Raw genomic sequence first — 27,553 nt, forward strand, 5'->3', positions numbered from 1 at the left:
GGTTGGCATGATACAGGTTATTTTCCTCTCATATATGTTATGATGGTATGATACTGAACCCCTAAAGGGAAGGATTGCGCCTTATATTTTTATGATGAAGACAAAATCTTTCAACCAGTTTAATTGAGGTCTGGAGCTGGCATGTCAGTTAAATTCAGTAACTTTACAAAAATAAATCTGTTTTTGATAAAGTTCTTAAACACGCTGGTAAAATTCTGATAAAAACAAAAAGATAATTATAAACATGACTCATAACATATCTGATTAAAACAAATAAATGTCCAAGTATGTACTAATGACTCTGTATATATTATATATATGTAAGAATATATTCTAAATCTTCTTAATATTTCTATCGTGGATCTGTAGTGTGACCTTCTGTGCAGGTGAAGTAAAAGTACGGTGAACTGTTTTAATCTCTGATACTCCAGGTGGCATTGAAATCTCAAAGTTTTGAATAATCTGTAAAAACAATAAGACAGACAATTATTTATCCAAGTATAATATACACGGATATATTCCCCTGGAAACTTTCATCAGGTATAATATACACGGAATATATTCCCCTGGAAACTTTCATCAGGTATAATATACACGGAATATATTCCCCTGGAAACTTTCATCAGGTATAATATACACGGAATATATTCCCCTGGAAACTTTCATCAGGTATAATATACACGGAATATATTCCCCTGGAAACTTTCATCAAGTATAATATACACGGAATATATTCCCCTGGAAACTTTCATCAGGTATTACGGGGGTATCTAACACTACAGGGAGATAACTCTGTAAAGTCAGCTAAACGTTTTAATTACGTTGTGTTGTAAAGGGAATAATAAGCTTCTCAAAGATCAAAATTGGTGTTTGTCAAACTGCTATATAACCAGTGTAATTTTTCTGACAAAACAGTTGGTTCAAAATTTTTGAAATTTTTATATTTTTATTAAAGGGTCAAAGTAAGTACTTTGTTAAAATTTTATCAAAATTAAAAGAGCCAAATTAATTTTAGTGAAAGTGTTAGGTACATGTACCACCTTAACAGGTGTTAAGGATGTTGCTACGTTTACTAAAGAAATCTATAATTTAGAATTGATGTTAGTCAGAAGAGCATGAGTTGAGGAATCAAACAACCGAAAAGAAATGATAGGTTAAGGAACTCCATTTTTTGAGATATTCGATTGTTTTTACTTTATTTAGCATTGGCTTTATTTAGGTCTCAAATCGTAAGAAAAAATCCAGAATGTGTTTATATTTTGGTAATTACCTTTTTATGACCGTTTTAAGTTTTCTAAGAAAGTATAGTGAGCAATATGGGGGATAGATTTTGTGCTGTATCAAGGGAAAACCGAGTGTAAATATTTAAAAGAAATACAAAAGATAACATGCCAGCTTAAAAGTCGTGAATAAACTCATAACGCCATGCCATAAAAGGAAAAGACAAACAGACACCCAACAGTTAACAAACACAAGAAAAAGAATCGATGATACCTTTTTACTTGGTTAAGAATTATCTATACATGCTATATGCAACTATATTTTTAGATGTTTGCTTTCCTTTTTCAATTGAAATAGTATTCGGGCTTATTGTTATAAATTTTTCTTCAAGTACTCATTGTGACTGTGAGATGAAAAACTGCAAAAAAAGTGGCATTTTCTCATATGTTTTAGTAGATTAAGCAACATAATTTTGTGTCATAATAAAATAATAAACAATATTCATTTTCTCATTGGTGAAACTACAGTGTAACCTGTGTAATTCGACACATGGGTACCAGAAAAAAATTGATTGAGCAGGGTGTCGGAATACTCAGGTTTTTTTCTACAGGGACCACGAAAAAATGTCGATTAAAGCAGGATGTTGGAAAAATCATGTGTCAGATAAGTGAGGTTGCCCTGTACCTTTGTTAATCCTATTTGCATCTCCATTTCAGCAAATCTTTGACCAATGCAACCCCTTGGTCCAAATCCAAATGGCTTAAAAGCGAAAGGGAACTCCTGGCCTTTAGTGATATCATCATTGACATTTCTTAGCCATCTCTCTGGGATATATTCTTTCGCCTTCGGAAAAAATCGTTCGTCTTTCACCATGGCTGCCATATCAGGACTTACCAAAGTCTGTAAAGAACATTAAGTTCAAATTCTTCTTTGGTAAAAAAACATATTTTTCTTTCAGTAAAAGTTACATCGTAGCATTTCATATTTTATATCAAAATTCACTTAATAATAGGTTAAACCCGACTTTATAGATAGATTCACATCCTACTTGTATGACAGTTGTATATGTTGTCTTTATATCTACAAACCAATTCGAGCAACGAAAACTAACATAAGTGGTGACTTCCGGTTTAATTGTTGTTGTTTTGTAAAAGAGTGACGAAAGATACCAAAGGGACAGTCAAACTCATAAATCTAAAACAAACTGACAACTCCATGGCTAAAAATGAAAAAGACAAACAGAAAAACAATAGTACACACGACACAACATAGAAAACTAAAGAATAAACAACACGAACCCCACCAAAAACTAGGGGTGATCTCAGGTGCTCCGGAAGGGTAATGTAAATGTTTGCTAATCAACCTTTGATCAAAACAAAATTTTAATGTGAATCATTTTTCCTTTAAATGTTTACCTCGTTCACAATATTTTTTTTAAAACTTAAAACAATGACTGGGCACTTTATTTTCCTTTTGACTTTCACATGAATTCATCTTTTCATATGTATCCAGGAAGTCAACTTTTATTCCACTTTTAATATTTATGTAACATTTTATTCATGTACAAATGGGTTTTTTATGGTAAGGGATAATACCAATTCAAGTTTTTGATAGCAAATGTTAAATATATAGTTGACAGATCTGATTTACTATAACTATAGCTGACCCGTTAGTTCAATGTTGAATTAGACAAAAATATAGAAATTATGTTAAGGGCCTATTGCTTAGAAACGATGAGATACTCGTTTCCTTATGTGTCGGTATGTCTTGAAGAAACCAATTGGTCTGACAAAAATGCACGCTCAAAAGTTACAAAAGGTTTTTCCAAATTGAGAATTATTGTGGAAGTCTAAGTATACATATCGCCAAAAGTTGAGCACCATCTTTTTTTTATGAAATCATTGTGTTTTTTTATTTAAAAAATTAAGTTATTCTACGAAAAAGAGAAAACATTCATGTAGCAATTTTGCTAACATATACCATAATGCAAAACATAAACTTAAGGTTGGTCACTTATGCAGGTTCTATGCATTTAAATTTTGCGTCCATATAAATAGTGCTAATTACACAAATCAGAAACGGAATTTAAGTTTCACTGTGATTTTAATTTTTTACAACAACTAATCATCCAATATCATTAAAATTTCTACAAATAATCTTCGGTATGTTCGGCAAATTTAATGATAATATTTGAGTCAATAAGATGTGTAATCCCTCTCTACCGGTACAGTTCCATAACACGGCGTCTCATACTCTGTGCAAGCATTCTGCACTTAAGTTGAGAAAATCTGTTTCATTCATCAACAATTGCCACATTGGTGGATCTCTGAGATCGAGATTTCTGCCAATGGCATCCAACACATGTTCGATTGGATTCATGTCTGGAGACATGGAAGGCCAAAAGACAGTGTCAATGGCCTTTTTCTTTTTATATTGGGTTACTTTCCTTGCCCTGTGTGGTCTAGCATTGTCACCTGTATATGGGGCTTGCCGCAAGTAGATGATTGTCAAATGAGGGACTATATTTTTCTAAGCACTCAATAAGTTACAGTATGGCTGTCCGTTCCTTAAATTCAGAATATGCATACCGAGCTTACAACGATAGGAGAAGCAACCCCATACCGCCTGCCGGTTGGAAAAGAAAAAGACTCTCATGTGACCAATGGTTTTTTTTTTGTCAGATTTTCATGTTCCAGCGTTGGAGGTCATTAGCCCTAGAAACTTGATTATACTGTGCCTGGTTGGAAGGACAGGTCTCTTGACAACACTACATGCTCATAGGTTGCCTCTATGAAATCGATGGACCAATGTTCGAAACTAACACGACCACCTGAATCGGGGCAGAAGTAAATGGGCTGGCTTTAGCACGAAGAATAAGTTCTCTGTCATCACGACTGGTTGTTGATCGGGGTCTTCCGGACCTTGGTCTATCATTTACAGTTGTTGTGTCAACATGATTAACATTGAAATTGTTACCTATGCTTCTAGTACTCCTACCCGAACTTAACATGCCAATTGCTTGCCAAGGTTCAACCACAGACATCTAACGCCTTCCTATATTACACAATGACAAGATGAAGGTCAAATTTTACCTGTACGCGTGACATTAGGAATATGATTTAAAGGTATCAAATAAAGGCAACAGTAGTATACCGATGTTCAAAACACAGTGTATTTCTAAAAGTGCAGATGACATTTAATAGAAAGTTGCAAGACGGGTTTATCGGAGTACATTTTTTTTTGTCGCAATGAATTTTCTTAGTGTATGTTAAATGCGATTCCTAGCACCACACATTAAATATTTCTTTGTCAATTGTTTAAAAAATATTGTAAGTTATATTTAGATGGTCCTTAACTTTTGGCGGACTGAATGTAATGTAAAATGGTACTTGCAAAAAGAAATACACTTATAATTATGTGTTGAAAATTGTTGAAATTTCATTTCATTTCTTTTTTTCTTATCACACGATGTCAAATTGACAAATAGATGTCGAAAAAAAGTGACATAAATGGAGCCGTTTTAAATGAATCTTATAAACTCTTTATCAAAATAAGAGATGCAGGTGATTGGCTTTTGCGATATACTGTGGATTCACTTATTTTCGTTGGTACCAATGTTCGTGGATAAATGAAAACTTGCATGTGTATGGACATTTATTTAATGTTGTGGTTATGACGAAGTTTGACTGTCCCTTTGGTATCTTTCGTCCATCTTGCATACAGGCCTATAACAAATTTGTCATTCGTTGATCATTTAATTTCGTGGTTCACCTATACCCATGAAATAAACAAAAATTTATATTATACTATCCAACGAATAAAAATAAATTGGCACAGTATTACCCCATATGCATTGAAATTGTAAATGACGGGTAGATGGTAATGATAAAGATAAATCGTTTTGCGATGTAAATAGACATTCTATTGCATACTTTTAAAAACATCAGATCTAATTTTTCTGTAAAATAAAAAAAATAATAACCTTTCTTGGTATAGTGTAACCACCAACAACTGTGTCCCATTCCATATACCTTGCAGGTCCTGTCATTATGGGAAACGTTAGCCTGCGCATACATATATTTAACAGTATATACAAACAATAATTATGATATAAAAGTTATGAAAATTGTTCATACATCTGAAAATGTTAAAGTAAAAACGCTGTGATTCATTGTTGGTGTATTTATGTTTGATGTAATTCTTTGATGATTCATTGGCGTATGTTTAAGATTTGATTATGAAGATGGAAAGATAAAACGTCGCCAGTTAGCTTAATTTGCGACCATCAAGTTCCAAAGTGATGGCGTCGGTGCTTAAATAAAGGCAGCAGTGGTAGACCGTTTTTCGAAATTCATACATCGATTGAGAGAAAACTAATCCGGGTTACAAACTAAAAATGAGGGAATTACATCCAATATAAGTGGAAAATAACAACCCAACAGCAACACTTAAATGCAACAAACACAGAAACGGAACTATACTATAACAATGGCCATTTTCCTGACTTGGTACAGGACATTTAAAGAAAATATGGTGGGTTGAACCTGGTTTTGTTGCTAGCCAAACCTCCCGCTTGTATTGCAATGTTAGATATAATATTAAAATGACAACATTACATGACATGACTACAATACAAATAAATGGAAGAACATAAAGGACAGAGAAACACAGAAATAAACAATACAATTATCTCCAAAATGGTTCATTGTGTATCATAATATATTAGATATGTTTATGTTCAGTATTTTCAGCATTTTCAGTCTTAGGGTCTTACATGAACATTAACTCTTTAATTCTTTGATAGTGGATTGATGTGTGGTGTGATCGTGCTTGATGTTAAAAATCAAACAAAAATACCCAATTTCAAGTAAAATAACTTAAGTAATTCATCAGCAGAATGAGTGAAAAACAACTGTCATATTCCTGACTTGGTAGAAGAATTTTTCAGAAGAACATGGTGGGTATTACCTTGTTTAATAGTTACCTAAATCTCTAACCTGTATGACAGTCTTAAGTAGTAAATAGTTCCGTTATATTGGAAAATTTGGGTATTCAACCCAAACAGACATGATAGGTAAATGGGACAATGTTTCCGAAAGTTTACCTCCTTCAATGACTTTTAACTATTCCCTCTAGCCCTCCTTGATGTTGTAATGGTTAGGTGTGCTGTATTGTTTAAGGGTTTAAAAGGTACGTTGGAAGTTTACACAGATCAAGGACTTTATTAAACCATTACCTCTGTGATTCTTTGATGCACGCTTTTAGAAATGACATTTGAGCTAAATGTTCTTTGGTTAAGTGTTTGCTATCTCCAACAACAGTCTGAATTTCCTGGTACAATTTCTGCTGCTTTTCTTGGTGAAAGGCTAAATCACTCAGGGCAAATAACATACTGTTGGCAGTCTGAAAACAAAAACTTTGTTTTCAAATTTATGAATGTAATTCTTATTTTCTTATACTGGGTCAGAGGATATTTTCATTTCGTAGTAATGGGTCAAGACCTTTTCTGATGGTCTGGGCTTTTTTCCGAGTGTATCAACACTTTTATAGTCAGTAAATCGGTTTTTAGACTAATGCTGATAGACTACTAGTTTCCTCGTGTATCATTACCTTAGGTAGTCAGTGATTAAGTAGTTACGTCACTCATAAAACAAAATTGAAAAACTTCTTTAATAGGTGTTAGCAACTACGGTTAACCTAAGTAATCTTTTTAACAGACATAAAGACTCAAGAATCCAATAAAGATAGTACTAGAAGATATATTTTAAAATTTTGTAGAGCGCAGCATCGAAGTCACAGCAAGGAATTTAATTCTGCCGAAGAAATAAGCCATCGGTAACCAAAAGAAAAATTTTTTCCAGTAAATTTATCCCATTCTATGTGTATGTAGGTATTTTTTGGAGTCTTATTTGAATGATTCGTTTGTGCGTGTGTTAATAACATAAACGGTACCATTTTTTCTTCTCCTAATGCGAAATTCGATAATCAATACTCTTTATTTTTAATGAATATTATATGTTATTCAGGTCTCAAACAGGGTATATACTGTGACATTCCCGGCTTAGAGTTTATATCCCCTGACCCTGTCTGAGACCTGAATTACACATATATTACGGATTACCTCTGAATTACTGTTATTTTCCAGTGCAGGTATTGTTGAACATTTACAATGCAGCATGTATATTCATTACATGTTTATTGTTTCTTAAATATTTTGGGAAATCAATTTAAATGCACCTTTTTTATTTTGACAATTTTTTTTCTGTTAAAAAATAGTTTCAATAAAGTTTTTAGATATCATATTTTGTGTTTGTATGTGTGCTAGGCTTTGTTTTTTACAACACAAATATTGAAAACCCAACCTGCTATGTTCGGCATACGTGAAGGATTTTCTAATTTGCTTTTAGCATAATTTTATCGTGTATGTATAATTTATAATAACACTTTTAACATTAAATTTAAGTATTAAAAGTGTATATTGCGTGATTTTGTATTAAAAATGTATTATTGACTAAAGCACGTCATTATTTTCCTTATGTGAGCCTCTGACATTCCTTGTGTTATGAGGTTCCAATTGTGGATAAAAACGTCGTATATACCCCGGCAGTTTCCTGAATATATTCTGACATCTCCGTGTTGTTATCCAATCACAAACCTCGACACATTTGTAATCCGTAATATATTTTTATGTAAGATGCTTTAGTTGAATTAAGTTCAATATTTCGACAAGCAAAGGTTTAAAATAAAGGGGCTTAAATACTTACAGAGTCTATCCCTGCATTGATTAACGTTGTCACTATACTAGTAATTTTCCCAAGTGTCATTCTAGAGTCTGCCAACAATGAGTACATAAAGTTGGGATCTTTTTGTAAGTAATCATCTAACTGATTTTCTTTTTTCAGCTCATTCAAGACATCAAGCTGTGCTTTCAACTCTTTTTCTACAATGCTGAATAAGATCAATTTAAGTATTGTATATATCGTCGAACACTTATACAATTAAGTTAGTTTGAAATAAGTATAGCTGTAATTATTTCAGAATAATCAAATTGATTATATAATGACAACTTAAAATCATATAAATGATAATTTTATATGTCCAATTATAAATTTAACTGAGGGTTGATTTGCATGGTTGGTGATGCATAACAGGCAGGTTCGACCCACCATTTTTTCCTAAAATGTCCTGTACAAAGTCAGAAATATTAGAGTTGTTATCGTTTCTTACAGTTGATGTTCAAATCTCATTGTGATCAACAAACCAACTTCGATCAACTTGTCCTTTATCGAAGATTCCTTATTTAAGGAGGTAGACCTAGGTTAAGGGAAATAACTCTTAAAATCATCAGTACGTTTGTGTCAACCATTTTCAAAAACATATTCTAAGCTTCTAGGTTACATAGATTATTTTTAATCTGTTTCAGGTAAATGCTTAAAAAACATTGATGAACTTGACTTTTACAAACGCTTAACTGATTTAAAGAGTTATCTCCCTGAACCAAGGTCTACCCCCTTAATTAAACATAAAAACAATACCCAACTCCGAGGAAATTCAAACAGAAATTCCCTAATCAGATAGCAAAATAAAAAGCTGAAACAATCTAACGAATGGATAACAACTGTCATATTCCTGACTTTGTACAGGCCTTTTCTGATGTAGAAAACCTGGTTTTATAACTTGCTAAACCCCTCACATTAAATTGACAAAGGTTTGGTACCATTACAACGTTTAATCCCGATGCAATTGATTGCACCTGTCCTAGTTTAGTTTAGTAGTTGTCGTGTGTTGATGTGGTAGATACCGTATAGTGAGTTATTTTTGTGGGTGTAAAATTTCGTGATTTCCTTAAATAAGTGTTTCTCGCTTTCCGTTTTTATTTATATCATACCGTTGATTTTTCCGTTTGAATGGTTTTACGCTAGTAATTTTTGGGGCTCTTCATAGATTGTTATTCAGTGTGAGCCAATGCTCCGTGATGAAGACCGTACCTTGACCTCTCATGGTTTACTTTTATAAATGGATGGAGAGATATTTCATTAGCACTCTTACCACATCTATCTTAAAACAATATGAAAACATTTACTTTTATGTTTATCAGAAGTATCATTACAATTAACTGTACTAGTAGCTTCTGACCTATGATCAATGTTTAATAAACATCGAAAATGTGTACTTACTTTTGGATACGTAGTCTAACCATTTCGGCTTGCTTGTACAACGGTGTTTTAAAATATTTAAAGGTCTTAAAGGGCATTATCATAGATTTTTGAAGCAATGTGAAAATCTCCGAAACACATTTGACTATCTCGGCTGGTTCTTCACTAGCGATGCTTCCTAGTCTTCTGTTAAAGCACAACATTGCAACACCTGGAATAAATGTATATGCATCTAAAATTGGAACAATACAATTATAATGCCGTATGTGTACACGTTAAAACTAAACTTCCTAACCCCTCATGCAAAATTGGCCTAGGTGGCCTAGTGGTATAAGTAGTACTACTATACTCATAAGCCAGTCAACACTGAGGTTGTGAGTTCGAACCCTGCTCGTTTTCTTCGGGAACGGTAACCCAAGCGTCCTCCACCTATAAAAACGAAATAGCCCAAAATCGGAGCTTAAAAGTTGCGTTAAGACACAAAAATTAAAATTCCACCAAATTGACCTTACATGAATTTGGCTATTTGTGTATGTCCCTTTTTGATTTCTAATGTTTGGGTCGGGTGCTCCTTATGAGGTAAATTCGGTCAGAGACATATATCTGACTCGATGGATTGAAGGTTTTGCCATCTTTCTTATTATTCATTTGTTCGTTTATTTTATGATTGATCTTTTATTAGATCGTTCTTAGAACGTCGGTGATTAATTTAGACATATTGTTTATCTCTAAAAGTATTCTCGTATATATATATGTTTAAAGCTAAAACATCATTAATCTATATTTAATTTAGTATATTTCAATTATTTAAACTGTAAGGAAGGATTATTTCCGCTGATTTATTTTCAAAAATTTTTAACTGAAGAAGAAATCTAGGTTTTACTCGTCCTCCGTCAAACGTTTGGGATATTATAGAAAGGAACAAAAAAATGCGAAAATAGAATATTGCAAACAGATTTGGTTCTTGAAATTTTGAAATATAAACTCCGGGAAAATTAATATTTGAGTAACACAAATATAAAGAAAGAAAATATTTTTTTTTTCTTAATTTTATTTGAATTTTACATTTGTTAGAGCTAGATATATGAAGTACCGGTACCTTATCCCGGCCTCGTTTCAGTGATAAATAATCTTACTTACTCTCAGTAGTATAGTTACTTAATGTCATCTGTAAATCATCAATCGTTTTCTTTCGTTTGAGTATATCAATAAAATCATCAGTAACCTGTTCTATCAAGGGGCCGTAACTCGCAACCACTGCTGGACGTAGCATCTTTTCTTGAGCTGGTTTTCGAAGCTCCTTCCACTCCTTACCTTCCCTATTATTCGTATATAGAAAAATACATCTCACGGAGTATATATCTCCCAATTGATACGATATTACCGGGTTTGTATATCCTCTTATGATTTCTTTGATAGAGGGTTGCTCCTCACAAGGAAGCTATTAAACCAAGAGTTCCAAATGATGAAGTTAAAATCATCCTTTCGTAAATTTTATGGACTCCATCACGAGTTGGTTGACCGTTATGGAAAAATCGTTTCACAGATGATATCGGATATGTTCCTAACGTCGTAACTACAATCCCCTACTTCCCTTTTCATGAATATGACCTACCGAATTAGACTATTTACCGGGTTTTTAATAACACAAGAAAACAAAGGGTGCAACATTTTGAGCAGGATCTGCCTACCCTTCCGGAGCACATGAGACTGATCATCCCCAGTTTTGTTGGGGTTCAGGTTGATTAGTCTTTAGTTTTCTATGCTGTGTTGTGTGTACATTATTTGTCTGTTTGTCTCTTTCAATTTTAGCCATGGCTTTGTCAGTTTGTTTTTTATCTATGAGTTTGACTGTCCCTCTGGTATTTTTCGCCGCTCTTTTATTGGCTTTTTATAATTTTTATCCCATCATAACTCTATTCATATAAAGAAGAAAACTTGAGGTACAAATTATGAACATAAAGGTGTTAAGTTCTAATAATAAAATGAGAAACTAAATGTATACACATCAATAAACGAAGAATAATATGAATCAAATTTAAAACGCAACTTGTCGCCAATTTATGTTTGCAAGAGCAACACACAACGGATAACACCAACAGAGGCAAGGCATTACCCCCGAACCACCAAATCAACTGTATTGGGAATTAGTGTTCATCTTTTTTCAATTATAATTGTGGTTTCATGCGACCGTTAAAGCTGAACTGATACGGCCCCCAGTGTAATAACTGCAAATGATACGTTCTAAATAATTAAGTGGCCTTGGTGGCCGAGTGGTCTTAGAAGTTAATCATTAATGATTGCATTAAATGTCAATTTCACACTGGTTTTACACTAGTAATTGTTGGTGCCATATAAGATTGCTGTTCGGTGTGAGCCAAGGCTCCGTGTTGAAGACCGTATTTTGACCTATAATGGTTTACTTTTACGATCGAATTGTGACTAGGACATATAGAGAGTTGTCTCATTGACACTCATACCACATCTTGTCATATCTATAAGAGAACAACAAATTTACATGTTCCATGAAGTGCTTTTTTTTTTCTATATATATATGCAATAAAATTTTGGCAACACCTAGATATCAAGTACCCACGAAAATGCAATGTTTCCTCCAACAAAAATTTATACCATCGAAAATAAATTCATCCAGACCACAGTAGCTTAAACTTACATTAATGTTAAACTCTTCGGTAGTCCCGTTCTTTTCGTTAATACTTCAAATAGATCCAGTTGGTAAGCAAAAAATTCTTTGTACGGGAGCTGTAGTACTGTTTTTGTGTAGTCCGGATCAAATATATACACAACATAGTCTCTGCCGATACGCATCTTCACTATGTCACCATATTGATCCCTCATATTAGTCAGAATTTCTGGTAGGTCATTTAATTCGTAGTTTGCTGTTTTAAATATGTAGGTCATTTAGTTCATAGTTTGCTGTTATAAAGGAGGGGGAGGACAGGATGGTACCCTTCTCCCTTCTCCCAACCCTCTTCTCCTTTCTCCTACCCCCGTTCTCCTTTCTCCCATTAGAATAAAACATCTCCTTTTGAGATATTTTTTCTTGAAATATTAGAAATTTTTTTAAAAGGAGAGATATTTTATTTTTTCTCCTTTCTCCCAGCCTTCCTCTCCTTTCTCCTTTCTCCCACCCCCTTTCTCCTTTCTCCCACCCCCTTTCTCCTTTCTCCTACCCCCTTTCTCCCTGTCTCCCTTACCCCTGTCCTCCCCCTCATAAAGACGGCATATACATGTACTAGTAGTTCAAATATAATGCTCAACCAATTTTTCAATATGACGAAACTATAAATAATTTCCATACAAGTTGCAGGTTTAGCGAGGTATATAACTTGGACTTAAAATTACCCTTTTTTTTTTAAATTTACCTTGGTGGAATTCAGTATTTTTTTTATATTGATAATTTTTTGCAATCTGTTGATTCGAGCTGTTTAACCTTGAAATAGACAAATGGAAGTGTGGGGAACATAAACCAAATAGAGATCACATCAAATCCGACAAAACTAAAACTTATCATACCATATAATAATGTGTTACTTACCAAGACTTTTATATATATACGGTTAAAGTAAAATACGAAATATATTAAATAAATGGGGAATGTTTCCATGGGCTACAGATAATGACTATTATTCATGCTTCTCATACATCTTTATCTTTAGAAAAATTAACATCTGTCTAACCTGTGGTTATTAAACATACCGCATTATTGAGATCGCACGAATTTCAGAAAGCAAAATTTCGAACAAATATTTTTTTTCTTTGTTAAACAGTTCTTTCAATCCTTGGCCACACCTAAATCAGTTACAAAATGTTGCATCTCAATACTGCCGAGACTAAGGAATAAAAAAACTGAATTAACCCATTAGAATACTGCAAACACGAAAACGTGAACGTGCTGCAACCAGACAATTTAACGTCAGAAATGTGTCCTACTGTCCTTTCGACAATGATACCGGTAGAAGGGATTTGTTGAAGACCATCAATGAAATAATCAACATGTAGTGACAATGCAAAGTCAATAGAGTTTGATTACGCAACTTCATTTGTTTCCCATTAACTGAACTGCCGAGGAATCGACTGCAGAAAAACATTTAAAGCCTTAAAGTTCCAACCGCATAATTGAAAAAAAACATTGTATTGGGTGGAACAACGGTAAAACCAGAAGGTGAAAAACAGAACCCAAAACGTGCCAAACAGAAATGGTTGACCTTTCTGGTAATCATTTTGGCGTTTGTTACAGACAGTCGTTGCTTTTGACGGTTACACAATCATTGGTAAGGGTAAAACCAGGGTTTCAGTGTAGACCACAATATTTGAACGTTGAAAATGACGTAATCAATTCAAGTTTCGATCTGGCATTTTTTTTACAATGAAATAATGAAAGAACTGTCTGTTCATAAATTTGTTTACCAAAAAAAAGATTATTTGAAAATGGGAATTACAAAGAATAATCTAGTGTTGCATTTCTAAAGTCGGTCAGTATATATTATAATAGTTTTGAACAAATAAAGGGACATAAATGCAAAACGGTAATAGTGATGCTACCCAAAGTTGTACTTAGTCTAAGTTGTGTGGTTATAACAATTGTGTATAAGTTTCATAGCATGTGGTTGAGGTAAACTTAAGTAAGAGAAACGAAAACTAAAAATTCAGAATGTTTTCCATTTTTAAAGAGGGATATAACTGTAAATAACTAAAGTGACATCATTAAAACTTTAAACTTGATCTGTATTTTGTGGTAATAAGCATTGTGAATAAGTTTCATAGCATTGGTTGGGGCAATTTAAAGTAAGAGAACGGAAACCAACTTTGGAACTAACGGATGACGGACGTAAACGGACAAGGATAAAACTTAATGCCCTCTCCACTACGGCGGGGCCATAAACATATTACAAAACGAAATTGCAGATGTTATTAACATATCGCAGAAACTAAACTTAATTATATAAACATGATATACTCAGTTAAAAATAAGTGATGAGAAATTTGAAAACCGTTTCAAGTTTGAAAAATTAACCCATGTTGTCTTGTTTTAATCACTGTACTATAGATAATGAGTTGTTTATGTAAAATGACATAATTCTGACTTACTGAACGGTTTAAAATGTAGGGCTGTCCCAAAATATGGAATATTGTACATTCCTTTTGGACCTGGAATTTCACTGAAAGATTTTGCCCCATCTGAAACAGCTTCTGTTTCCTTGACAACAGTTGATGAGTATAACTTCGGATAGTTAATTGCAAGCCTTCTCACATGTCTGCCTATTCTGGCTGACATGATTCTCATCTTTCAATATTTTCTGCACACGAAATATCTACAAAAGGAAAAGATAGTAAACAACTGAGATATAAATGAAATAAGCAGGCTGTTAGTTCTCCCATTTGAATTGTTTTACATTGTCATTTCGGGGCCTTTTATAGCTGACTATGCGGTATGGGGTTTGCTCATTGTTGAAGGCCGTACGGTGACCTATAGTTGTTAATTTCTGTGACATTTTTAGTCTCTTGTGGAGAGCTGTCTCATTGTCAACAATACCACATCTTCTTTTGTTTTTATAGGAAGATGTTATGGCATAACACCTTTACATGTATGCCTATTCTTGCTGACATTATTCTTATCATACAATATTTTTTGCACACGAAATATCTGTAAAAAGAAGAGATGATATTAAATTGATGCATTCCTTTTCGTATGTTGAAACTAAATAGAAAACTAATCTTAACACCGGAGAAAAAGGAAAACAAGATCTATGTTTAACTCTTAAACACGTGTTTCACTTACGGACAAAAAAAGTTGACAGGTGCTTTAAACTGACTCTAGTGAAGACAAGATATATACAAAGATCCAAACAATATGTCAGAAATAAAGGATTTCAGTTAAGAACATGTGCCGATTTCTGATTCGGAGAACGAGTTGTGTGTTCCTGCGAAGGAATTAAGATTTATTCGAATAATATCGATATTTTCTTAATACTCATATGGTCCGACCTGTTAAAAACCAAACAAGTAAAATACTCATATAGTCAAACCAAAGCGTATGATTGCACCATATATATACGAGTATACGCATATAGTCATGTAATTACGCGTATTGTCCAACTACCTATTTGATCCGATACAAATGTCACATAGATATAGGAAGATGTGGTGTGAGTGCCAATGAGACAACTCTCCATCCAAATAACTATTTATAAAAGTAAACCATTATAGGTCAATGTACGGCCTTCAACACGGATCCTTGGCTCACACCGGACAAAAAGCTATAAATTGATGATTGAGTATTACTTCAGGAGTTTGTTGATTTGAAGTTTAAAATATTCGAAATATGTGTAGCAGCAGTGTAGAGCTTTCTTTTATCCCCCATCTGTTTTTTAATGAAGTTATTTTTTTCTTAATGCGATAATATTCTATTTATTATTTATATTTATATTATTTATATTAAAAAAAAATATGTAATTTTCCGCTATTGTAGATAATATGATTGTACAGTGCTGTATATGCGTGATTTTATCAGTGCATGACTGTGTATAGTGATTTGACATTACACACGGCCGACACTCGGCTAACCGAGAGATTGGTCGGTTAATCTTTATTGAGTATATGGCTATATCGGAGGTGGGTCTGTTAATCGGGTTGGCTAAAGTCTGTTAATCAGGTGTTATCGAGGAAATCATTGGAAATTCTACATGTTTCATTGTATAACTTTTTAAATATATGTTTATCATAAAAATAATTCATGTCTAACAAAACAATTCAATGTACTGAATCCAGTGGTGTAATTATCATTTTTCTAGCTTCGATGTACGATCTATAAAATGAAAAGGCGTGTTACTCATCAATAAATTTATACACATTTTACACACACAAAATGTACACAAAGAGACACGTTGGTTGAATTTACTTATATACGATATTTTGAACATCGAACAAAGACAGGCATTATGTTTGTCAACCAAATTGATATCATTGTGTGAAAAATCTACACAAAAATCTGTACTTTGATGACATAAATCAATCTTTATTTAAAACCTGGTCTGTTAATGGGTCGGATGTATAAAACCCGGTCTGTTAATTGGTCTGTTAAGAGTTATGAATGGCAATACACGTATAATTTTATTGCTGTATGAGGTGTTATCGGATCAAATGGGTAGGCTCAAGACGAGTGGCTAAAATATACGGAAACAACACATGAGCAATGAAACATAATATATACGGAAACACTGACATGAACAATGAATTTAGGCCATGAATATTGAAAACTGATATAAAAAAGTGTAATATTAAAGTATTATTATACATCATGTTAAAATGCCATATTTTGATTGCCTAATACGAAGGTGTTAATTTACTCTATCACATGGCTGAGCGGGTGACAATTTTTTGGAATGTCACCCTCTTGGCTAGATCAATCAAAAATCGGCAGTTTAAACGACAATGAATTGAATCTACATCAAGTTATTTTATAGACAATGCTTAAAGTTCTAATTTACTATACAACGAAGCGTGGAACGACTCAAACTTATTTCTTTTACAATTGTTGGAAAAACGTATTTCACTTGTTAATATTTTTACTTTAATTCCTATAAATCATTGTGTGTTATGCTTATTGTTGATATTAAACGCATTCGTTCACCATCGATGGGTTTCAACTGGTGATGCACATTTCATCATGTTCATTGTGATGTATATTCCTCAGCCAGATATGAGGCCTTTTGAAAGGGGTATTTACCCAAAATTTAAATAAAATAAATAACAATAACAAAATAACAACAATTGAAAATATTTTTTTTCTTGATAGCAGAGCTTTTTTCCCGTTTCGGGCCTAATCCTTGTATCGTTTATATGTCAAGTCAATGCACTACTATTGTCTATTTACTTCACTTCTGATGATTTTTCAAATACCCGTTAGGCTGTCAAGTACGTGACTACATAGAAAATACTTTATAATAAAACTCATCTGTTAAAGAAAATGATGATAGGACATTCATTATAATAAATCAACTATCACATAGCTGAGAGGGTGATGGAGCAGATCGGTATCCCTCGAAAAAACATTGTCAACCTTGGCTTCGCCGCGGATGACAATGTTTTCTCGGGACCCAATCTGCTCTATCACCCTCTCAGCTATGTGTTAATATTTATATCTTATCACATATTTGTTACGGATACGGATAAATTTTTAAGATTTACCTGTTATGTTTCATTAAATTGTTATAATTGACCTTTTTTCCCCTCTTTTCTGCAACACTTAAATATGTGATAAATAGCTTAAAGATTATAACATGTTTTCCATATTTGCCCTGGTATTATCCCTCGACCCATATCGGCCCTCGGCTAAAGCCTCGAGGCCGATATGGGAGTCTCGGGATGATACCAGTGTTAATATAGAAAAGGGCATGTTATAATCTATACATATTGATTTCATCCAAGAATGGTCGCATACATGTATATCATGTGGATTCTTTTTAGGTGGTCATGAATGACACTAATTTGTATCTAAATTGGTATTAACCAGTATATAAATCAGAGATAAACGTCGTAATGTAACTAAACATCAGTAAGTAAAATATATTGGGATGCTAGCATATATAAAGAATAAAGAAATAATAATGAGTAAGATAAAATAAAATGTAGAGAAAAGTAACAGACAATTTAAAGAATATAGAAATAAACAACACCCCCAATCCAGACCCTCATTGTATACACGAGAATCTGGATGGAAACACAGAATATATAGAATAATAGATAAGGACAGTAGGAAGTGATGCATTAATAAACAAGAATGTGTCCTCAGTACACGAATGCCCCACTCGCATGCACTATCATTTTCTATGTTCATTGGACCGTGAAATTGGAGTAATATCTCTAATTTGGCATTAAAATTAGAAAGATCATATCATAGGGAACATGTGTAACAAGTTTGAAGTCGATTGGACTTCAACTTCATCAAAAACTACCTTAACCAAAAACTTTAACCTGAAGCGGGACAGACGGACGAACGGACGGACGGACAGACGGACAGACGGACGGACGGTACGATGGACGGACGATACGACGGACGGACGGACGGACGAACGGACGCACAGACCAGAAAACATAATGCCCCTCTACTAGCGTAGGTGGGGCATAAAAAAGATAGAAAAAAATAATAACTGTTTGAGAATAAAGACATGAAACACCCCTGGGTGTTGAAACAGTAACGGATTGCTATGTACTCATATTGGTAATAAATGCTAAAAGTTTACATGCGGACAACTGCAGTTCTCCTCTGCACTTATGTAGAAAGGAACTAAACGGAATAAAATGAATTAAAACTTAAGATAACCAAATGTAGCTGTATTCGCTCCTTTCCATTTACTTCTTTAGACTGATTTGTAAACAACAGATGATTCAGTAATAGAAGAAAAGAACCAATCGGATGATGTTGACGATTTAGAGTTTAACGTCCAGTGACAAATATCATGTGCATATGAGAACGACAACATGTTATATGTACCCTGTGTTGTATTAGAAAGATACTTTCGGACGGATTTGAGAACGTGCTACTTTGAACAGACACAAAAATTAAGGCTGAAGAAAACGTTAATAATAGATTCATGCATATTCCAGCAGGCAATCCATATACATATATTGAAGTGACACACCCCTTAATAAAATGCAAAGGAAGTCAAAATAAAAATGTTCTTACTAGAAGGATACTGTTGCAGCGTATAGTCATTTTTTTTTACTCAAGAGCATCTCATTCTTAACTTTTTCAAAGGGAAAATATAAAGGTAGCACAACTATTGTCGTGGCTAAATAACTCTTAACTGACACAATTTCAATTTTCCAACCCATTAACAGACTTTATTCCCATAATGTTCACTAAAACGTGGTATTACTCACGTTATATTACAATTATGAAATATTTACTAATTTCAATTTATATTTTAGAACCAAAGTACGATTTTGTGTCCTTTAAATGATATCTAAAATTGTTTTTTTCGCCTTTCATTACAAAAATTGCTATGCGTATAAGCATTAATACTACATACTTGCGCGACGCCTTTTAGTTTTACTGAAAACTGCGCAGACTATGAAATGTTTTTACAGTTGGAAAATGTTCTATGATATATATCATTTTGTCAGACACTTTTCTTTTTTTGATTTGATTCTTATAATGTACCTAAAATCTGTATATTAAATAGATTTTAATAGTAAAATTGTGCGTTTTACTCTTAACAGACGTATAACCAACCCGATTAACAGACCAACCGCCGATTTAGCCGCATACTCAATATAGATTAACCGACCTATCTCTCGGTTAGCCGAGTGTCGGCCGTGTTACAGTTTAAAGAATATGTATTTATAAATCATATATAAGTTTATTTTGTCGTGATAAATAAATGTTGTTTGGTATACCTGTAAGTTCATTGTTTGTCATATCTCAGAGTCTTAAATTTAGAATTGAGGGAGTCAGACAAGTTAAACTTTATAATAATTGTTTGATTTTTTTTTTTTAATAAATGTGTTAATTGATATCTTTCTTAAAGAATGCTTTATTGTATTGTGTATACGTATTTAGTTGTATTGTTTGTTTGCATTCCTTGGCCCTTATGGGTGTAATTTTGCAATAAAGATTACAACAACATTTTAACATTCAAGTTTAGTTTTATTTAATAAGAAAACTTATGTTGTTCATAGCCGTTGGTGAATTAAAGAATAAAAGGTGCATTTGCACACATGACTTACATGATTTATCATATGTATTACATGTAATATTGATCATTTAAATTTAGCGAATAGTGTCATGCGTATAACCCGTTCTATTTGCGATCATTTACTTGATCTGTTGTTATTTGTTGACGCATGAAATAAGATAACAACATAATGTCCTACCTGGTTCAAAATTTCTTGGTCACATTGCAGGCTGATATATGTGTCTTCGATAGTCAGTGTTAAATTGCAACTACATCATGTACATCCGGTACATTTAGTATGTAAAATTCTATAAATAGATAGCTATATGTTAACATGATATATATATATTATGTTTAGAAGGTCGTTCTTATCAACAACTTTCTGTGTCAGTAATCACTGTGATACGTGATAAACGTGCAGTGGCAAATATTACATGCATAAATCTGATAATGCGATCTGAATATTAACAGGCTAGATAGATTTATAATGTACAAATATTCATAGATTATTTAATGAAAACAGATAGCTTATACCAAATTATGTTTGATATTTTCATCAAAAATTCAAAAAAAACATTAAACGAAAAATATTTAAAAATGTATAACAGTTAGTTAAACATGTTAAAAAAAATCGCATCACAGTTCGTAAACAAAGTTTTGTGAAAAGTTTAACAAATGATTAACAATAAGTATATTAATTCTCAGAATTGTAAATATTAAACGACTTATAGTGTTACATTTCCAACTAATGCTGAGGAAGAATACACCATATCGGTACTATGATTCGGAAATGTGTTCCGCTTGAATTTTCGATGTCATTCAACAATCACTTTTCCATTATGGCATCATATATTTTTTAAATTCTTAATGACGTCAAAATTTTACGGGAACTTTTGTGATTTCCACTGTTGATTTTTAAATTTTTTTCTATTACAGCAGATATATTATAACTTTCTAAATTTCTTTTCATTGTGTTCTCATTTTTCATTTTGTTGTATGAATTTACATGCATCGTCATTTGATCAAACTCGGTGGCTCGATATTGATTTCGAGAGCTGATATCGATATTGGCCCCGAGGGCTGATAACCAGCCTTGACATCCATCTATTATTGGCCATGCAAAAACGTACATATCAGTACAAAATATGTGATAAAATATGTTATACATACTCTTAAATGCCGTGTGCTTAGTAGAGATGAAGTGGCATTTTACAATAACCAAATCTTTGATTTGACTTGTTCAGGCGGCACGTTACCATGAGACCAAATGATGTATACCACCAACTCCGATAGAAGCGCATGTACCACCAACTCCGAGAGAAGCGCATCACAATTGATACGATATTCCCGGGCGTGTGTTTCCTATCACGATTTCCTTGATAGAGGATTGCTGCTCATGCATAAGGAAGATATTGACCATGAGTTCCAAATGCTGAGGTTGAAATCATCTCTTCGTAAATTTTACGGACACCATCACGAGTTGGTTGACCGTTATTGAATATAACCGTTTCACAGATGATATCGGATATGTTCTTTACGTCATAACTACAATACCCTTTCCTTTTCACGAATGTGACCTACCGAATTAGACTATTAACCGCATTTGTAATAACATAAGCAACACGATTGGTGCAACATGTGGAGCAGAATCTGTTTACCCTTCCGGAGCACCTGGGATCACCCCTAGTTTTAGTGGGGTTCATATTGCTTAGTCTTTAGTTTTCTTTCTTGTGTCTTCTGTATTATTATTTGTCTGTTTGTCTTTTTATTTTTAGCCATGGCGTTGTCAGTCTATTTTCAATCTATGAGTTTGACTATCCCTCTGGTATCTTTCGTCCCTCTTTTAGATAGAAATTTTATCAAATAAATGAAGCGCATCTGGTGCAGAAAAACTGGTACCGTGGATGATATGACTACCATATGAGGCGCCGTTTTACTATTTATTCCTTATTTTCTGATATCAAAAAATATTTCTTGATATCAAAAAATAGAATTTCTGATATCAAAAAATTGAATTTCTGACATGTCTGATATCAGAAAATATTTTTTGATATCAAAAAATATTTCTTGATATCAGGAATTCAATTTTTTTATATCAAGAAATCCATTTTATGATATCAAGAAATAGATTTTCTGATATCAAATAATACTGACGATTATTTGATATCAAGAAATACATTTTCTGATATCAGAAAATGATTTTTTGATATCAAAAATTTGAATTCCTGATATCAAGAAATGATTTTTTGATATCAGAAAATAAGAAAAATATCAATGATTGCCCCCTGTGTGTCAATAAAAGCTTCCGAGCTCACCCATGAGCCCTAACATTTGGTATAGTGTTTCGGTCTTGTTTAAGGAAAGAATATCACAGAGTTTGGCTTCATTAGTTATAAGAAATTTTGTATATCTCACATATTATTTTTTTAAAGGTTTATTATTAATCAACAATTGTATTTCTTCATTGGAAAGCAATTATACGTTCTAGTTTCTTTTATAAGCAATTGTTAGTTTCCTCTGAAACAGATTTGTTCAACTAGGTTTTTGTGAATTTAAGCCCAAGTATTTGGTAATATCGTTTTTTAAGGTTTTTTTTCCAGTTGATGATGTTGCGAATTTAGTAAGTCAGTTAGTTCTGTTTAGTATATAAAAATCAGGAGATGTGTTATTATTGCCATTGAGACAACTATCCATTAAATCCAGATGAAATGAAGTGGATATAAAAAATTATAGGCAATCGTTCGGCCTTTAATAATGAGAATACCGTAAAGTGTGCTATAAAATGTCCCGGCATGAAAAATATGAAAAGATTTATTAAGGCCTAATTTATAACCAAAAAAATACGAAAAACAAATATGACAGACACGAACCAACGACAATTATATATCCTTACAGCTTCTTACGTGGGACAGACACTTAAAGAATGTGTTGGCCTGGACACTGGTGTTTTGTCATAACATACTGTAAGAACAAGCAATTTATGTTTTTATTGGTATTAATATTGATAATTTATCAGTAAATTCAAAGCAAACTGAATATTATTGTCTTTTTGTTGATTGGATATAGAAGTATCCGGCCACGTCCACTCTGTGTAGTATTTGTACTTGTATTCATCTGATGAGTTAAGCCTTTTTCAACGGATTTTTATAGTTCGTTCTTATGTTGTACTGTTACACCCCTATCCTAGGTTAGGGGAGGGTTGGGATCCCACTGACATATTTAACACCACCACCATTCTGTATGTATGTGCCTGTCCCAAGCCAGGAGCTTGTAATTCAGTGGCTGTCGTTTGTGTATGTGTAACATATCTGTTTTCGTTCATTTTTTTTTACATAAATTAGGCCGATAGTTTTCACGTTTAAATTGTTTTACATTGTCATTTTGGGGCCTTTTATGGCTGTCTATGCAGAATGGGCTTTGTTCATTGTTGAAGGCTGTACAGTGGCCTATAGTTGTTAATTGCTGTGTTATTTGATCTCTTGTGGAGAGTTGTCTCATCGGCAATCATACCACATCTTTTTTTTTTATATATAAAAATCAGTTGAAATGGTCTTTATTCATCAGATCGATACAAAGAACAAAAACAGCTAACAAAAAAACACACACCGGACGTGGAAGTATAACAATACCAAGAAGAAGAAAAATACAGATGTGAAAGCATTCTCAGTTACTAACAGCTAGTGCAAAGCCAATAGCAACAAACATTTCTTGTATTTTAAAATATTTCGTCTATTTACGTGACATTTTTTAAAGACTACTATAGCAACTAGTATACTGCGCCTTCAGTGGCGGATCGAGGACATTTGAAATAGGGGGCCCACTGACTGCCATAAAAAGGGCCCACTACAGTAATGCTTCAGTGATTCCCAATTATAAACAACCAAATTTTTGCCATGATATGTGTGACTGGGCCATCTAGATCCGCCTATGGCCTTGTATTTAAGAATTGAATGCTCCTTTTTATAAATTTATTAGGGTATAAAAGCGTTGACCGAAGTACATTGTGTATGCAGTGCAGAAGCCCTTCCTTCTAAAAATGTGCGCACGGTCAAAGCTTTTACAACCCTACGAATTACAAAAAGAAGCATTCGATACTTATGATCACATTTTTAGCTAGGATAATGAAAACACGATTTCTGTCAAGTTTTTCTTTAATTTACATGTGCATTTTATTGTGGGAGTTCGGGTGATCACAAATGTTACATTTCATTGTGTAATGAAAGTTAATTTCAGAAGGACGCGAGATTGCTGTTAGCCATTCAAAATAACGTATCATAATGAAACATACATGCAATGCAATTATATATCCTTTAAATTACATTTATTTTATATGAGCCTTTACTGTGAAGTATTGAAAAATTTATGTAGGCTTGATGTACGTTTTCATTTCTAAAATACCTTTATTTTGAAAGCGTTGGTCTTTCAAATTTGTATTACACGACAGTCAAGAAAGTCACAATTCATTTTGCGAATATTAGTATGTTCAATTTAGGTAGGTACATGCATTGCATTAGATATGTAAGGCGAAAAGATGGTGTATTACGTCAGTTGAACCTGAATATATATATCATCAAGCCATCGTATCTAAATCTTGAACACATCATTTAATTTATTTGTTTTCGATAGTTCAAGTTTTGTTAAACATTTTCCAGTATTTAGTTAATTCTAAGGTCGACTAATTCTTTCGATTTGGATTGTTCGTCGCAAAAGTAAATTATTTCATAATAATTTCAAAAATCTTCAATATTTTGTCTTGTTGTGCATCGGACTCGAATTGTGTACTTAGTTTCAAATATTGTTAAGTTTTCTAGAGACTTTAAAGTCTAAATCATGTTTATAAAACTTGAAATGTATAAGCATTTTGTTTTTTTAACAATGGACCCTTTGCCATAATTAAAATGACAAATATCGTGTAGCGGTACATTCCACATAATAATTGGTATACCCGGAAACATTATTTCATATATTTCCTGATGTTTGGGCTCATGGGTGAGTTTGAATGCTTTTATTGACGCACAGGGAGCCTTCATTTATTCATTTATTTCTTATTTTCTGATATCAAAAAATGATTTTTTGATATCAGAAAATCTATTTCTTGATATCAAAAAATAATTTATATTTTCTGATATCAAAAATTCGAATTTCTGATATCAAAAAATCGATTTCCTGATATCAAGAAATGAATTTTTGATATCAGGAATTCGAATTTTTGATATCAGAAAATATGCTTTATTTCTTGATGTCAAGAAATCGAATTCCTGATATCAAAAAATAGAATTTTTGATATCAGAAAATCATTTTTTGATATCAAGTATTAAATAGTAAAACGGCGCCTCATACTACCACTGGGTCAATGCCTCTGTTGGTAAACTGCTAGTCCCCGAGAGTATCACCAGTATTACTACCACTGGGTCGATGCTTCTGCTGGTCGACTGTTAGTCCCCGAGGGTATCACTGGGTCGATGCCTCTGCTGGTTGGCTGCTAGTCTCTGATGGTATCACCAGCCTTTGCAGCAGTCATTACTTCGGTACTTGCATGAAAATATTGATTTGTTGTTACAAAATGTTAGATATAATTTTAAATTAACGAATATTTCTCCCTCATGCAAAGCTCTCATTCTTGCCCGGATTTGGCTATACTTTTTATACCTTTTTGGAGTTAAGCTCTTCATCTTTTGATTTTAAATAGCTTTTGATTTTCATATGTTTTGGCCTTGAGCATCAATGAAGAGACATTCATTTCGAAACGCGCATCTGGTGCAGAAAAATGGTACCGTTAATGTTATTCTGACAGAAAAAAAATCAAATGTTCTGTCTTACCCCTCAACCATAACACACATATATAAATAGTGGCTCAAGTAAATATCTTTTAAAATGATTTTTACAAAAGCGTATATAGTAATTGTTTACATCAACTTCATTTGACCTCTGGTCGAGGGTGTCTCGTAGTCATTCATAACACATATCACTTCGGGACAGGACAATTGTTTGTATTCCTCCTCCTTTTCCAAAATCCTTTTCAGTCTTCTGTGTTCGATTAAATTTAATTATTTTCACGTTTTTCTGTTTTAAAATAACAAACATATGCCAAAATAACTCGTATGTGCTATTTACTACCAATAGTCTAAAGTTTACTATTCACAGCAGTCACTGATATATAATATCTATATAATATGTCAGTGACCGCTGTGGATAGTTAACTAGGTCGTTCGTTTCTCAATTGAATTTTTACATATCTTTCATGTCGAGACCTTTTTAGGTGGCACGGTAGTATTTCCTGGCCCATAGGGATAATGATAGCCTTTGTAGAATTTTCACCACTTTCTAACACTGCAAAAAAATCTACATTCACACTTAACTGAAGTACTTTTATTTTACTATTCAGAAATGAAATTGAATATGTATCATGACCGTTTACTTTTTTTGCTATTTTTAGAAACCTAAGGCCATTAGTAATTTTAGGTCTTTTATGGTGCAGTGAATACAAAATTTTAAAAAATTCTCAAAAATTCATTTTCATCTGTATGTAAAATTATTTCATATTTTTCTACACCTGATTCATCCCTCAGTTTGGGAAAGTATGTTCAGTTGATACTGTATTTTTTTGTCCAATCACACTGTTTAGATACATTTACCTAAGCAACCTAAATTCTGGAATGCAAATACTACCGTGCCACCTTTATATCCGACTATACAGTATGGGGTGTTCTAGGTGTCAGACCACCAATTACTCCCTCCAATTTAGAACGTATGTAAAAGTAGTCCTACTTTGACACAAAATAGTGCTTTTGATGTCATTGTTTACTTAAACTAACCAACAAATTTGCAGAAATGAAACTTTTGGTGAAAGGGAAATATATTTAGACCATTTTGAGCCAAAATTCACTTGTCTATGAGTTTGCATTAAAAATTCAGGATTAATGCGCTACATAGTACACTTATTTAAGATTTCCAGAAAACCGGGAGTTATTTTGGTAGTGCCTGTCTTTTCAAAATCAGAAATATGTTACAAGACTTTAAACATTGGTTGAAAATTGGCATGTAGGAAGGCGATACATGTACAATTCAGGATATACCTGGTTTCCTTGAAGTTAAACTTAAGGTAAAATATTTAGAAAGCTGTGAAAATTGCAAAATTTGGTTGAACAGATAGGGATTTTTAATTGGTGGTCTGACACCTTCTAATTGTTGAAGTTCGTACGGTTACCTATAATTGCTTGCATCCACTTCATTATATATCTTTATTCTTATAAACCAAAATCCATGGTACAAAGATATTATAAACATTAATAATATTACATATAGTCAGAATAAATACAAATGTATAATCTACACACAAAAAATCCAGTTACATTTTATAAAAAACACATTGTGTATGAATACAATATTAAAATACAAAAAGTTATTAAACAATGTTTCCCTTAAAATCCAACTGTTTATTAATCGCTTTCTTTCTGTTATTCATTAAATCTTGAA

The 27,553-nt window shown here is 33.0% G+C and overlaps 1 protein-coding gene across 1 annotated transcript; it reads right to left on the minus strand.

The window, feature by feature from the left end:
* Positions 1–105: 105 nt before the first annotated feature.
* LOC143055599 (putative cytochrome P450 CYP44) lies at positions 106–20,406 on the minus strand. Its single transcript, XM_076228764.1, has 10 exons — positions 20,277–20,406; positions 14,490–14,713; positions 12,052–12,277; positions 10,518–10,696; positions 9,399–9,588; positions 7,986–8,169; positions 6,458–6,624; positions 5,204–5,285; positions 1,906–2,121; positions 106–462 (listed from the first exon to the last, which is right to left on the minus strand). The coding sequence occupies exons 2-10, from the start codon at positions 14,683–14,685 to the stop codon at positions 334–336; spliced, it is 1,569 nt and encodes a 522-aa protein (XP_076084879.1). The 5' UTR covers positions 14,686–14,713; positions 20,277–20,406; the 3' UTR covers positions 106–333.
* Between the last annotated feature and the right edge of the window lie 7,147 nt (positions 20,407–27,553).

Source organism: Mytilus galloprovincialis, chromosome 12, assembly GCF_965363235.1.
Source record: "Mytilus galloprovincialis chromosome 12, xbMytGall1.hap1.1, whole genome shotgun sequence".
NCBI lineage: Eukaryota > Metazoa > Mollusca > Bivalvia > Mytilida > Mytilidae > Mytilus > Mytilus galloprovincialis.

What these genes read in the sequence shown, in the direction of transcription:
- LOC143055599 (XM_076228764.1), bottom strand. Translation starts at nt 14,685, where the DNA reads ATGAGAATCATGTCAGCCAGAATAGGCAGACATGTGAGAAGGCTTGCA. An exon ending in CCGAAGAGTTTAACATTAAT is followed by an intron (nt 10,697 to 12,051) that starts GTAAGTTTAAGC and finishes TACGAATAATAG; the next exon opens with GGAAGGTAAGGAGTGGAAGG. An exon ending in TGCATCAAAGAATCACAGAG is followed by an intron (nt 5,286 to 6,457) that starts GTAATGGTTTAA and finishes ATGTATGCGCAG; the next exon opens with GCTAACGTTTCCCATAATGA.